The following is a 16,236-nucleotide window of genomic DNA, read 5'->3' as shown; positions in this document are numbered from 1 at the left end:
TAATTGTTTTCCAATTTACTCCCCTTTTTGTTTTTATATTAAAACCTTTAAACAAGATGTTTCAGTCAAAACTGACTTCAAGAATCACTAATATTACAACAGTAACTATTTCTTTTCCCTATTTTGTGTATTCCTTGTTTGTAAAAACATCTGCAGATCGTATGAATATTTTGGTATCCACACTATTTTGCCTGTATTGAATAGAAAAAAAATCTCTGCACGCTCAGCTATTCAGTTGCATATTTATGGAACTGTAGCAGTTTCCCTCCTTATGAAATAGTGCGTGAGATGATTAGAAAATAAATTATTTTACTGCTTGACGTAAACTAAAATTGCTTTCAACCTAAAATTAATCACATTTTGAACCATTCCTATGAACTCCAAAATTTTTAGTGATGCATTGCAAAAAACCAAGCATTACCAAAGTTTTTTTTCTCCAAAAGTGTTGATTTCCATTGACATTCTTCCTCATTTCTTATTTTACTGTTCAAGTTGCAAGCACTTAACCAAATGTTTATCTTAATGTTTAAAGCACAAGTGCCAGTCACCTGGCTAAATATTCAGTCCTGGCCATTCCTGTTTGGATAAACTCAGCATGAGCAGCAATTCTTTCCAGATTTCTTGGGATTGAGACCAGGTTCACTGCTGGTTGAACTATTTTTCTGGGAGCAAATTACTGCAGATGCTGGAATCTGTACTGAAAAAAAAACTGCTGGAAATCACGGTAATTCAGGCAGTGTCCGTGGAGAGAGAGCAAACTAATGTTTTGAGTCCAGATGACTCTTCATCCGAATTGGGAGAAAACATTCAAAATGTTCCATTAGAAGCATGGAGTTCACATCAGTTATAAGACCTTAAATTTTGTTTTGCTTCACAGGAGAGTTATAATACACATTTTGACACTCAGGTGCATAAGCAGAAATTAGGACAGGTGACCATAAACTTGTTCAAAGTTCCTAGGAGTATCTCGAAGACAGAGGTGATGCAGTTATTGGAAGGAATGCCAGTGCTTAAAGCCCTGGCATCTGAAGGCAAGACCACCAAAAAGTGAAACAAAACAAATGAAGGGATACAGGAGACATGAATTTAAGGAACATTGGGTTCTCAGAGAGGGTGGTGAACACAAGAAATAGCTGGAGTAGGCATTTATACCCTTCAGTTTGTATGACTGGAGAATGTTGCAAAATATATGGTTAGTGTGCAGACCTGTCAAAATGGTTGATTCACAGAAACCAGTGAATTATAGCATATAGTAACTTATGGTTAATGAGAAAATTGTTTTAAAAAATTAAGGTAGCTAAATGATAATTTTCATCAAATTGTCTAGGATACTGCCAAAGCTACAAAGCACCCAACGCTGGACATATTCAGGGTCTGGCAGCTTCTGTTCATGGAGAAACAGATCTAATGTTTAGATCTATGACATTTCTTTAGTTAGTGGTGTGTTGGGTTTGAGAATGTAGAAGGGGCAAGTGTAGGAAAAAAAACAGAAGGGATTTGGTCGATAAAAGGAGAGATTGAGTGACAAAAGGAAAGACCAAAGAGAATGGTAATAGGACAAATAAAGAAACAAAAGATGTGGCCACAAGAGCCGTAAGTATTAGGATCCTGAACAGCTGCACTCTAAAAGAATTAAGAGAAACAGACCAAAAGAAGGAGAATGAAACAAAGTGAGAACAGAGATTCTGACTAAACTTCTTAAATTCAATATTGAGTCTAAAAAGTGTTAAAGGTGCCTGGTCCAAGGAGGTGTTGTCCCTCAAGCTTGCGTTGAGCTTCATTAGAATGCTGCAGGAGGCCAGAAATGGGCCGTAGTGAAAACTATGTGGAGAATTAAAATGTCAGGCGACTCACAGTTTGAGATCAGTCTTGTGTACTGAATGATGGTATTCCGCAAAGCAGCCAGCAGTTTGTATATCTGCTGATTTTGTACAAAATATGTTACTGGTATTGTTTGTTTACTTTGTTTTTATCAAACTGTTTTGCAGATATGTTTTTCCTAAATTTACCCTGTGCTGGACTGAATTTCTGGAACTGAAAGTGCGAGTCCCCTGTAAAACACTCCCATATGTGGAGGCAAACTATGGCAAGAACTGGGCAATTCCTATAAGCAATTGGGATTGGAAAAATTCACCAGCTAATGTGCAAGAAAATGGAATTTGGCCGATCCAGGACTGGGATGAAGTCATCCAGATACATTGAGCATGGCTTAAAACTAAATGGATTGATAGAGGAGGATTGATCTTAAATCGACAACTATAAGGAAAAGGGTAGTCCAATGATAATTCCCTTTGTTGGAACAGTTGCTAAATGCTTGTCATACTACCAGAAACTGAGCACATTAATGCTGTTCACTGTTATTATTGGTATTCGAAGATTTCCCTTTTGATATGTAAACTATGTCCTCTTTCATAATATGGAAAGACAGTTTGAAGATTAAAATTAACTAAGATTTAGTGTTCACAAATGGAATAACATTCTAGCAGTAAAAGCAGTAGTTTAGAATCATCTTGTGAATATTGTGCTAAAGAATGTTAACTTATTGTATTTTAAATTATTTATTTCATGCATGGAATTCTGTATTTAAATTAATGTTTTGGAAAGAACGCATTCAGCTACTGGGTACAGATGCCCTATATTATAAGGTTGCTGGAAAGCCTTATGCAAAGGTACATGGTGCTGTAGTGTTTACTATGCCAGAAAAGAGTTGGTCCAACACTTTCCACATCAAGCAGATGCTCACCTGCACATCCGCCAATGTGGTATACTGCATCCGCTGTACCTGGTGTGGCTCCCTCTACACTGGGGAAAGCAAGCGGAGGCTTGGGGACCACTTTGCAGAACAACTACGCTTGGTTCGCAATAAACAACTGCACCTCCCAGTCACGAACCATTTCAACGACCCCTCCCATTCCTTAGACGACACGTCCATCCTGGGCCTCCTGCAGTGCCGTAATGATGCCACCCGTAGGGTGTAAGAACAGCAACTTATATTCCGCCTGAGTATCCTGCAGCCCAATGGTATCATTGTGGATTTCACAAACTTCAAAATCTCCCCTTCCCCCACTGCATCCCAAAACCAGCCCAGCTCGTCCCTGCCTCCCTAACCTGTTCTTCCTCTCACCTATCCCCTCCTCCCACCTCAAGCCGCACCTCCATTTCCTACCTACTAACCTCATCCCGCCCCCTTGACCTGTCCGTCCTCCCCAGACTGACCTATCCCCTCCCTACCTCCCCACCTGTACTCTCCTCTCCACCTCTTTTCTCCTCTATCCATCTGCTGTCCGCCTCCCCCTCTCTCCCTATTTATTTCAGAACCTTCTCCCCATCCCCCTTTTCTGATGAAGGGTCTAGTCCCGAAACGTCAGCTTTTGTGCTCCTAAGATGCTACTTGGCCTGCTGTGTTCATCCAGCTCCACACTTTGTTATCTCGGATCCAACCAAGAAAATTTCTTTTCAAAATAAATGCACCTTTCCCTTTTTCATTAATACAATCCTTTTTGCTGCCTCCTGATTTATGTAGTGTCTTGATTACAGAGCAAATGTCTCCATGGAACAGTCATTCCAATGTAAATTAATATGTAAATCTAAATGCAGCTAAGTACAAACTGTGATTTCGACTGAGGGTAGAAAAGCCTATGGGTACAGGGATGATGGGGACCTGATAGAATGCTACTTTGGCCTCTGACTCCTTTTTACTCTTTCCCTTTTTGTTTTGAAGGAGATGTTCTTAAATCATGACAGTTCTTCTATTAGTAAGAGTATTGGTTGTCTAGTACAAGTGTGCTGTATAGAATGTTGTATTATGGGCTTGAATTTATATTACTGTTCAATATAACTGCTGTATATAAAACTTGATGCAAGCTTTGTGAGACATTTTTTAAGATGCAACTCTTTGATATCAACCCAACCAGCCTGATTCTGTATTGACTCCAAGCACTCCAGCCACGTGCATTGGTTCCACCTTGTGCACGGCTGTAGCAAAAACCTGATTTTCCTGAACCAGTGCTGAGTGACATTGCACAGTGAAGTTACAATAAACATTAAATTGAAGTCTAAGATTAAAATCAGTCACATCACCCATTTGTCTTCAATGCATCAGCACCAAAATGGTGAATGTTCATTTCTTAAACTGTGCTCCAAAAAGTTGTTCCAATGAGTAGTTGCGCTGTGTAACATAATCAGTCCCAGCGGTAGGTTGATTTCAGTTCTGCTGAGTTAACTGTCCTCAGCCTGCAACACAGTAAAAAGTAGGTGCAATTAACATGTGTATCCTGTCAGGTAAATTTACTAGAAACCTTTTACAGTGAATTGACATTTTGCGAAGGACTATATGGATTAAGTAACTGGGACATCAGTCTGTGTTTGAGGTGCTATTCCATTTGCAGGGGAACACTATTAAATATGTAAAGGGTGAGTGATAGGGAATAATATTTGTTTTGCAGTGAAGGCTGCAGATCACTTTGACCAGTTGAAAGTTTTGCTGTGAAATTTGTACTTTGTTTACCCATTGAAGATGTATTTTGCTACTTTTACTGAAGTTTTGGAATAATAGTACTTTGGTTTCACCAAACACTAACATAATATATTTGGAATTTACTGTTGTTCGAATGAAAGAATAACAAAAGCTTAGATAAACAATAATGCATTTTGATTTGATATGCACTGTGAGTGACAAGTGTGGGTTCTCTGATTTTAAAAAAAAATCTTTGCCAAACTGTAAGGGTTTTTATTTTAAAAATTTATACATTTAAGATTCAGATGGGAAAGAAAACAGGGAAATAGCCACCCATCATTCCATAAATTCAAAGGGCTTTTACTCCACCAGCACAAATGTGCACTTTGTGCCACTTATAAATTTGCTTGTGGAATGTTACAATCTAAGTTGACATGAAATTAATAGTTTAATAACTTAGTTTGAGTGGAAGTTGTTATAATGGCATGCTTTTGCATCTTATTGTTACCTTCATAGACTTAATATGTAATGAATAATGTTGCTACCTGTCAGTAGATTGCAATCTATTTTATACAATATTTGTATGAATAGATTTGAAATGTTTATCCAGTCATTTGGAGATATAATTTAAAGTGAGGTGCAAAAAGCAGGATTGTACTGAATATATGTACCTTGATCATGTTTTTTTTAAAAATGGGAGTACAGTCAGAACTTGTAAGTGTTAAACTCCTGTTGTTTTCAGTACAGTATCACCTGTGTATATATTCTGTATTAAATCAACTAAAATGCAAGAAGAGTATCTTGTTCATTTTTATGTATGCAATTAAATCTCTTAATCATTGGGTCTTGTAATTGGCCCATTTTATCAAAAAATGCTATTTCTCTTTCAGCACCCTGGAACAATGGCAACATCTGGTAATATCCCTATTGGGAAGCTCATTTTGCCATTAGTGCAAGATTCTGCATAATTCTGTTGCTCTGCAATACCAATGATGTTTGCGTAGCAGTGACTAAAATCTTAGGAAAAGTGTTTAAAAAGCACCTTTTTTTTAGCGCTTACGGTATTGTATTTATTGTGCTGTATTGTAAATCTATGATAAAATAGTGCTGCACTGATGAAATTTCAACTTTTAGCATGTTTAGTATGTTTGTCTAACATATTGCATATTTCAAAATGTACGTTTCAAAAATAAATTGTAACTTGTTATCTTTGTCCTTTTTATTAATCAAGCATTGGCTATTCCCAATGTGGGTAACTAAATAATGCAATATATTGACTTTCTTGGTCCACTTTGGTTTTTATCCAATGGTGAAGTGGGAGCAAGTATTTTTAGGCATAAAATAGTCATCTTCAGTGCAGCCCTATGAGGGTGAATTAAGAATAAAATCAAAGTTGCTGGAAAAGCTCAGCAGGTCTGGCAGCATCTGTGAAGGAAAAAACAGAGTTAATGTTTCGGAATCTGCTGACCCTTCCTCAGAACTCTTCCTCAGGGTGAATTAAGCTTGCTTGCCAAAGCAGCAACCATGGAGGAAAATGTATACAATATTTTATTTTGTTTGCAGTTTGCTTATTACAATGTACATTACTTTTACTTTTGCATGATAATGCAAATATATTATCCTAAACAGACATTTCATGATCAGCTGTATAATACTTTCTAGATTGCTGTACTTCAGTGCACGTGCACCTTGGAGAGACCATTGAGTATACAGTGGTTTATAATATGGTCATCAGGATCCAAAACATGAAACTGTTATAAAACTGAACCAGAGATAGGAAGTTGGGTTGCTGGGAGAGCACCAGGGTTGGAGTTGGGTCGGGGCCAGGTCAGAGAAAGAGGTCTGGAGCCATGAAATCTCCACTGTTAAGCAAAATTGTGGTTTACAAGCCTGCGTTACATCAGAATTCCACTGTACAACAGTACTTTTTAAAAAAATGATGGGCAAGTTAATTCATTAAATAATTTTAAAGGATGTTGGACAAGCACTTAAAAGTGAGAAATTTATAAGATTACAGACCAATAGTGGAGATACTGAATTCAAATCAACTTTCAGAAAGCCAGCACAGAGACGTTTATCTGATTCCATAAACCTTGGTTTGCCAGTATTTTTGGTTAGAGACAAACCGTTGTTTCTGAGCAATCAATCATGTTGAGTCCTTTACAATCTATGATTCTATGATTTATATGACAGAAACTGTAGAAAGGAAGCAATCAGAGGAAATGTAAGACTGAAGTCTTTCCTTGATGTATACAAAAATTGGAGAAAAGTGATTGAATCTCCTTCATATACTTGGTGTTGCTTTGTTTGAAGTAATGTTTTGTACAGCTGTTTGTAGATAATTATCTTTGTTCCAAGACAAGGAGATTGTTATGCAATTCTTTTTAAAAGGCAATATAGAAAATTTGCAATGCAGAAGGTGCCAAAATCTTGGAGTGCAATAGTGCCTTAATTTCAATTAGATAATGTGACATCTACTCCAGGTGAATGCTCATCAATGCATCATGATATTAATCTTAAGAATAAAGGGGATTTGTAAAAAGTAGTGAGATGCTCAAACCTGTAACTACCCTTCCTGGAAATCCACCTTGACTTGTTTTAAAATAATTACTTTAAATTTTAATTAAGCTATATGAAAACCACTGTTGAAGGACTAAAAGCTGTCATTAGATCTGAAATATTATGCAAGAGCTGATCTAAATTCAAAACTGACAGAGTCAAATCGTCAGTGATCTTGTAACAACGTATTAAGAAAACATTTTGATTCCTTCATGCAATCTGTTTAATTGCTCTACAGCTATTATCTGGCAATAGACAGTATTTTCCAAAGTGCCTCTTTACGTCTTGTCTAACTACTGAAGCTGTCACTGATTGCAAGTTTTGTGCAAAGAATATGCATGAACTCACAATTATTGTAGTATGGTATCGAGCCATCATTCATCTATGACCAGTGTGTTCCTGAAGTTTTTTACTATCTCGATTCAAGCTTGTTTCTAAGGCTTATGAGTAGTCTAAGGGCACAAATCTCTGGTGCATACTGGTTTGTTTATCTGCAGCAACCATTTACAGCAGTTATGGTAACCGCCACATGAATGTATATGCCAAAGCACTTCATAGTCAATTAAATACTTTGAGTGCAGTCACTTTTTAATGCAAAAAACAGCAGCCAATGTACATGTAGTAAATGCCAACAAACTGCAATGTGATATTAGACTAATCTGTTTTAAATAATGTTGATTGATGGGTAGATGAGAGCCAGGACTGCAGGGGGCCACTCATCTTTCTGTTGATCTCCCATATCCACAAAAATATCCGAAAGAGAGGAATTCTGACAGTGAAGCCCTCCCTCAGTGCTGCGCTTTAATTTTGTGTTCAAATCTTTGGAGTGGGCTATGAACCCACGTGAAGGGCTGTTCTTCAGACTGGAGGCCAATGACCAGCAGTGTGTTGCAAAGATGGGTGCAGGGTCCACTGCTTTTTGTCACTTATGTAAATGATTTGGGTGTAAATATAGGTGGTAAGTTTGCAGATGACACCAAAGTTGATGGTCTAGTGGACAGTGAAGAAGGTTACCTTAGAGTACAATGGGACCTTGATCAGATGGCCAATGGGCCAAAGAGTCGCAGATGAAGTTTAATCTAGATAAATATGAAGTGCTACATTTTGATAGGGAAAATCAGGGCAGTACGTATCCACTTAATGGTAAGGTTCTGGGAAGTGTTGCTGAACCAGGAGACCTTGGGGTGCAGATTCATAGTTCCTTGAAAGTGAAGTTGTAGATAGACAAGACGGTGAAGAAGGCATTTGGTATGTTTACCTTTATTGGTCAGTGCAATGAGTGTAGGATTATGTCATGGCTGTACAGGGTATTGGTTAGGCCGCTTTTGGAATACTGTTTTCAATTCTGGCCTCCTTGCTTTGGAAATGTGTTGTTAAACTAGAAAGGGTTCAAAAAAGATTTACAAAGGATGTTGCTAGGGTTGGAGGGTTTGAGCTATATGGAAAGCCTGAATAGATGGGGGTTATTTTCCCAGGAGTGAAGGCTAAATACTGACCTTAGAGATTTATAAAATCATGAGGGGCATGGATAGCGTGAATAGACAAGGTCTTTTCCCTAGGGTGGGGGAGTTGAAAATGAGTGGGCACAGGTTTAAGGTGTGAGGGGAAAGATTTAAAAGGGAGCCAAAGGGCAGCTTTTTCCACAGAGGGTGGTGCGTGTGTGGAATGAGCTGACAGAGGAAGTGGTGGAGACTGGTACAATTACAACATTAAAAAGGTATCTGGTTGTGTTTATGAATAGGAAGGGCTTAGAGAGATATGGGCCAAATGCTGGCAAATGGAACTAGACTAATTTTAAAATATCTGGTTGGCATGGACGAGTTGGGCTGATGGTTTTGCTTCCTTGCCGTGTATCTCTATTCCTCTGAATATAACTGTCTGATCAGAACTAAGCACACAATCAAATGAATCATGGTTAACACTAGCAATTCAGAATTTGTTAAGAAAAAGTGTATTTTCGTCAGCCTAGGTAACCTATTCGTCTCCATACATTTCCTATCCGTATACTATTGTGATTTCTTTGTGGTTATTCAAGTGTGGTCTTGGGTATTGTTGCTCTTTATGTTATAAAGAAAAGTTTTGGATGAATTTAGTTGGAGGGTCTGCATGGGGCAAGCCAAGAGAATATTGGAATGATAAGTCTAGCAACACAACTAATAGTTTTTGTGGCCTGGGGAAGATGCTGTTTCATGTGCTAAGTGTCTCTGTTTGCAAACATTTTGTTTTTTTGACAGGAATGCTCCTTTATTTTGATTGCACTTCAGTCCCAAGTTTTTGATCTGCAGGCACCCTTGATTTGGGAAGGGGAAGACAAGACAGAAGTCCTTCTCATGGCTTTGCTTCTGGGTCTGGCCAAAGTGGCTATCAATGGGTCCAGGCAGCAGCCTGTGGAGGGACTTGTTATTCCTGACTGACTGCCCTTCTTTTGCAGCTACTTCCATGCTCAGGTGTCCCTGGAAAGCGAGCATGCAGTGTTTACTGGCACAGTGGAGGCCTTTAGAGACTGTTGGGTACCGCAGGGTCTGGGCTGCATCATCACCCAGACAACGTTATTTTAATTTAGTAAGTTTCTATTTTGTTCTATAAGTTTCCATTTGACTTTTAATTTGTGTTTGATTTGATACAGTGCCCCAGCAGGGGTTGTTTCATTTGCAACTCCTTGTGTTAACGAAAGAACCGAGAAGGCTCTAGTCTGTATTGAACCATGTAATGTCCCTGTCCTGGAAGTGTTTGATGGGGGCAGTATCAAGGTGGGCTTTATTTTCAGTTTACTTTCAAATTAAAAGAGACAAACACAACTGAAAATATGGACAAGAGTTTCAGCAGTAGATAGGTTGAGTCAGGACTGGAAATGGGCAATATTACGCAGATAGTAGATGTTATGTAGGTAGAAGATTGGATTGGACATGTGTGGAAGGATGGTAGATATTTTTCAAGCAGTTACAATTGTACTGAAAATGAACAATCAATCCATCAATATTCAACTTCTATCATTGACTTCAATAGCTAAGACTTTGATGAACTAAAATTAGTGAATAAAAAGGATGTTGCTTGTCTGTAATGGTTGCTGTGATTGCTAAACAAGCCCAAAAAACTCTCATACATAGCCAATGTCTGCCGACAACCACAACTGCATGAGCTAGTCTCAGCAAACACAGCCACAAATAAAAAGTAAGGAAAAATTACAACTGCAGTTTCCAACTTTAGAGTGCGGTCTGACTCACAAGGGCTGTGAATTTTCTACTCCCAACTGCTGTGGGGATGAAAAAATACGGTGAGGCAGATTTGGATTTTTCCCCCACTTTCAGTGGCAAGACTATTATTATTTTTTAAAAACAACTCAGTGACTAAGATAACAAAGTGTGGAGCTGGATGAACACAGCAGGCCAAGCATCTCTCAGAAGCACAAAAGCTGACGTTTCGGGCCGAGACCCTTCATCAGAGGGGGAGATGGGGTGAGGGTTCTGGAATAAATAGGGAGAGAGGGGGAGGCGGACGGAAGATGGAGAGAAAAGAAGATAGGTAGAGAGGAGAGTATAGGTGAGGAGGTAGGGAGGGGACAGGTCAGTCCAGGGAAGACGGACAGGTCAAGGAGGCGGGATGAGGTGGTCGGTAGGAAATGGAGGTACGGCTTGAGGTGGGAGGAAGGGATGGGTGAGAGGAAGAACAGGTTAGGGAAGCGGAGACAGGCTGGGCTGGTTTTGTGATGCAGTGGGGGGAGGGGAAGAACTGGGCTGGTTTTGGGATGTGGTGGGGGAAGGGGAGATTTTGAAGCTGGTGAAGTCAACATTGATACCATTGGGCTGCAGGGTTCCCGAGCGGAATATGAGTTGCTGTTCTTGCAACCTTCGGGTGGCATCATTGTGGCACTGCAGGAGGCCCATGATGGACATGTCGTCTAAGGAATGGGAGGGTGAGTTAAAATGGTTTGCGACTGGGAGGTGCAGTTGTTTGTTGTGAACTGAGCGGAGGTGTTCTGCAAAGCGGTCCCCAAGCCTCCGCTTGGTTTCCCCAATGTAGAGGAGGCCGCACCGGGTACAGTGGATGCAGTATACCACATTGGCAGATGTGCAGGTGAACCTCTGCTTAATGTGGAATGTCATCTTGGGGCCTGGGATGGGGGTGAGGGAGGAGGTATGGGGACAAGTGTAGCATTTCCAGCGGTTACAGGGGAAGGTGCCGGGTGTGGTGAGGTTGGAGGGCAGTGTGGAGCGAACAAGGGAGTCACGGAGAGAGTGGTCTCTCCGGAAAGCAGACAGGGGAGGGGATGGAAAAATGTCTTGGGTGGTGGGGTCGGATTGTAAATGGCGGAAGTGTCGGAGGATAATGCGTTGTATCCGGAGGTTGGTAGGGTGGTGTGTGAGAACGAGGGGGATCCTCTTGGGGCGGTTGTGGCGGGGGCGGGGTGTGAGGGATGTGTCGCGGGAAATGCGGGAGACGTGGTCAAGGGCGAACTGCACCTCCCAGTCGCAAACCATTTCCACTCCCCCTCCCATTCTCTTGATGACATGTCCATCATGGGCCTCCTGCACTGCCACAATGATGCCACCCGAAGGTTGCAGGAACAGCAACTCATATTCCGCCTGGGAACCCTGCAGCCATATGGTATCAATGTGGACTTCACCAGTTTCAAAATCTCCCCTTCCCCTACTGCATCCCTAAACCAGCCCAGTTCATCCCCTCCCCCCACTGCACCACACAACCAGCCCAGCTCTTCCCCCCCCACCCACTGCATCCCAAAACCAGTCCAACCTGTCTCTGCCTCCCTAACCGGTTCTTCCTCTCACCCATCCCTTCCTCCCACCCCAAGCCGCACCCCCAGCTACCTACTAACCTCATCCCACCTCCTTGACCTGTCCGTCTTCCCTGGACTGACCTATCCCCTCCCTACCTCCCCACCTACACTCTCTCCACCTATCTTCTTTACTCTCCATCTTCGGTCCGCCTCCCCCTCTCTCCCTATCTATTCCAGTTCCCTCCCCCATCCCCCTCTCTGATGAATGGTCTAGGCCCAAAACGTCAGCTTTTGTGCTCCTGAGATGCTGCTTGGCCTGCTGTGTTCATCCAGCCTCACATTTTATTATCTTGGAATCTCCAGCATCTGCAGTTCCCATTATCTCTGAAACTACTCCCACATACTGGATTCACAGCATGGTAGCAGCGAGAAAAGGCTGGAAACCCGAGAGTCGTCATAGATCCAAATGATCTGACCAAAGCTTTGAAGTGATTTCACTGCCCCTGCTAATTATTGAGAGAGAAAAAATTACTCATCTCTGTCAACATAAAATCAGCAATCTTTTATTTTTAAATCTATGACCCCGTTTCTTGTCCCTCAACGATAGGGAACGTAGTTCCAGCATTCACCCTATCAAGTCATCCCAGAACCCTATATCTATAAATAATACCACCACTTATTCTCCTAAACTCCAATGAATATAGTCCCAACCCTTCCCCAATCTGTCATCATAAGATATTCCCCTATCCCAGGAATCAGTTGAGTGAACTGTCTTTAAACAGCTTCAAACACATACATATCCCTTATTAACTAAGGAGACCAAAACTGAACACAGTAGCGAGTTTTGAGAAGATTTGTAGCTCAGGTTGAGGTTCTGGATGTGAGTTTGCTCACTGAGCTGGAATCTCAACCTGAGCTACAAATCTTCTCAAAACTCGCTCACACCTATGGGCGCAATACGCTAAAACTGGCCCAAAGATGGGAAACCAGTGCCATCCGACAGAGTGCCACCCGCGAACAGCTGTACTCCCTGCATGAGTGCCTAAGGAAACAGGTACTACCTAAATGTCTCAAATACAAACCTCCCCTTAACACCCCACTAGCCAAAAGAATAGCTGAGCAAAACGGTCGCAGAATGCTTAGAGAAATGATCAATGATGCCCACAACAGACTCCGTAAATTCAACCGGGAGATTTCGCGCCAAAAAACATGACTCACCAACGCGACAGACCATGAGTGGACAGACAGAGTACAACAAGCCATAGACATCAGACAGCGGCAAACACAGAAAACGAGAAAACTATACCTGCAGAAAAAAACTAGACAAACTCACACAAAATAACAACACAGACAACACAGAAGCATGGATAAAAAACTTATCTGACCGACCATTAACAGACACTGAAAAAGCCGTCTTAGTTCGAGGATTAAATTACAACTCCCGGGATGCAGGCAAGAAAGATTTCTCAACAGCGTTAGAAACAACACTGAAAGACAACAAACTCACAGAAGAAACCCAGAAAACCATGAGACAGACAGTCGCACCAACATTAAGCGGAAAAAGGAAGAAAACACACTCAAGACACGAGAAAGGAAAGCCCTAAAAGGACTCAAAAAAGATAAAAACATCGTTATCCTACCTGCAGACAAAGGACGCTTGACAGTCATTCTGAACCGAACAGACTACATTGAGAAAGCGAACGCACTGCTTGCAGATACCGACACTTACCAACAGGTGGCGATAGACCCGCCCCCACAACTGGAGAACCGAATCACAGCCTTACTCAAAAAACTTCAAAAATCTGGAGAATTAAACCAGAGACACTTCCAAAAAATGAAATCAGATGGATCCAACACACCACGCTTCTACGGACTACCAAAAATTCACAAACCAGGAGCCCCCCTCAGACCCATAGCGTCGCTACCTGGAACACCAACCTACAGATTAGCCAAGGAACTACACCAAAGACTAAAACACCTAGTAGAAGACTCCCACCACTCCATTCGCTCCACCCAAGAATTCCTGAACACCATCAAAGACATCAAGAAAGAAGAGGATGAAATAATGGTCTCTTTTGACGTAACAGCCCTGTTCACATCCATCAACATCAACCTGGCCAAAGAAACACTGACTACACTATTAGAAGAACCAAAGACACATACACCAGACACCACCAACCTCATCAGCAAGGACAACATCATCAAGCGAGTGGACCTATGCCTTACCTCCCACTTCACTTTCAATAACAAAACCTACAGACAAACCAACGGTACACTCCGATATCAGGGTTCTTAGCAGAGGCAGTAATGCAGAGACTCGAACAAACAGCTCCGCCAATCATCCAACCCAAACTTTGGATCCGCTACGTGGATGACACCTTTGTCATCACTAAACAAAACAAATTAGAGGAAACCTCTGAAAACTAACCTTCCAGCTCAGCGAGCAAACTCACATCCAGAACTGAACACAGTCTTCCATCTCTCCATCAGCACTGCCTCACGCTATCTCAGCCCCCCAGTTCCACTTCATTCTCTGGCTCCTTTCTCCCACAGTATTCCAGTTGTGATCTTACCAGCATCCTGTACAACCATAGCAATACTTGTCTACTTATATATACTATTCCCCTTGCAACGAATAACAACATTCAATTCACATTCTTAATCATTTCTTGTATCTACAGACTAACCTTTTGTGATTGATGGACCAGGATGCCCACATCCCTTTGGAACTCAAAAGTCCGAATCTCACTCCATTTAAATAATATGCTGAAAAGCTCAATTTTTCTACTCCCATCTGTCAAATTTTTGCCCTCATACTTAACTTTACGATAGACCTTTGCAGTCTCATTATGTTGTCTTCAAAGCTTACTCTTGTACATATCATTGTACATATCATTTAACAATCATCCATTTGGTCCCTTCTTACAGGTAATTGAGATAAATTGGAAGTAATTGAGACACTTTACATATTTCGTCAACCTGAAAACGACCAGTTTATGCAAACAACTCTGTTTCCTGCTTGCCAGTATAAGTTGCATCCAGCACTGTGAGCCCTTATTATACCTTAGTAACTCTTAGCAATCTTTTGTGAAGCACCTTGTCAAATTCCGTTGGGATATATATGGTCTATATATCCCCTTTATATAGTTTACCTGTTACTATCTCAAAGAATTCCAGTGAATTAGTCAACATGATTTCCTATTCGATAAAACCAGGTTGACTCTGCCTGGTTGTATTGAGATTTAATAAGATTCCTGGTATAATCTCCTTAATAACAAATTCCAACATTTTCCCGATGACAGATGCTAAACCAACTCTCCCAACTTTCTCGAATAGAGGACTTACATTCACTATTTTCCAATCTGATGGAATTTCCAGAATATAGGGAACTTATAAAAATCCAAAACAATCCAATCAAAAACAACTTCTTTTAAGATGCTAAGGTAAAAACTTCAGGAACGGCAAATTACTTAAATTTTAGTTCTAATAATTTTATCATTACCCTTCACCTTAAAATTATAACGGTTCTAAGTTCCTCCCTTTCACAAATCACAAGATTCACAAGTAATTCTGAGCACAAGAGCAAAAAGTAAGGATGAAGCTTTGGCAACAATCTTCAGCCAGACGTGCAGATTGGCTGGTCTGTATTGGCCTTCTGTAGTAGTCACCAGCATCACAGATGCCAGTCTTCAGGTAATTCAACTCAGTCCACATTATATGAAGAAATGGTTGGAGGTACTGGATTGTGCAAAGGCTATGGCCCCTGACAACATTCCAGCAATTGTACTGAAGACACGTTCACAACTAGCTGCATCACTAGCCAAGCTCTTCCAGGATAGCCTCAACACTAGCATCTACCAAATGGTGTGGAAAATTTCCCAGATACGGCCTGTACACAAAAAGCTGGACAAATCCAACTGTGCCAATTACAGCACCATTAGTTTACTCTCACTCATCAGTAAAGTGATGGAAGGTGTCATCAACAGTGCTATCAAGCAGTATCTGCTCAGTGGCGCTCAGTTTGTGTTCCGCCAGGACCACTCAGCTCCTGACCTCGTTATAGCCTTGGTTCAAACATGGACAAAAGAGCTGAATTCCAGAGGTGAAAGGAGAGTGACTGTTCTTAACATCAAGGCTGTATTTGACCAAGTGTGGCATTGAGGACCCCTAGCAAAATTGGAATCTATGGGTATCAGTAGGCACATTCTGGTGGTTGAAGTCATAGCTAGTACATAGGAAGACAGTCATGATTGTTGGAGGTCAGTCATGTCAGCTCCAGGACATCTCTGCTGGATTTCCTCAGGGTCGTGTCCTAGGGCCAACCAACATCAGGCACTTCATCAGTAGTCTTTCCTCCATCAGAAGGTTAGATGTGGGGAAGTTTGCAATGACAGCACAATATGCAGTGCCATTTGAAACTCCTCAAGTACTGAAGCAGTCTATGTCCAAATGCAACAAGATCGGGACTATATCCAGTCTCGGGCTG

The 16,236-nt window shown here is 41.2% G+C and overlaps 1 protein-coding gene across 4 annotated transcripts in view; it reads left to right on the top strand.

The window, feature by feature from the left end:
* Positions 1–5,624, top strand: part of fktn (fukutin) — a 29,374-nt gene extending 23,750 nt beyond the window's left edge. For all 4 annotated transcript variants that reach the window (XM_048528186.2, XM_048528185.2, XM_048528187.2 and 1 more), the window contains one exon: positions 1,989–5,624. In XM_048528186.2, the coding sequence (XP_048384143.1) occupies positions 1,989–2,202 (214 nt within the window). In that variant the 3' untranslated portion in view covers positions 2,203–5,624. The remainder of the gene's footprint in view (positions 1–1,988) is intronic.
* The last annotated feature ends 10,612 nt before the right edge of the window (positions 5,625–16,236 follow it).

The sequence above is a fragment of the Stegostoma tigrinum genome, chromosome 3, assembly GCF_030684315.1.
Source record: "Stegostoma tigrinum isolate sSteTig4 chromosome 3, sSteTig4.hap1, whole genome shotgun sequence".
NCBI classification, from domain to species: Eukaryota; Metazoa; Chordata; class Chondrichthyes; order Orectolobiformes; family Stegostomatidae; genus Stegostoma; species Stegostoma tigrinum.
The sequence above is the reverse complement of the archived record's forward strand: the minus strand, read 5'-3'. Positions and strand labels throughout refer to the sequence as shown.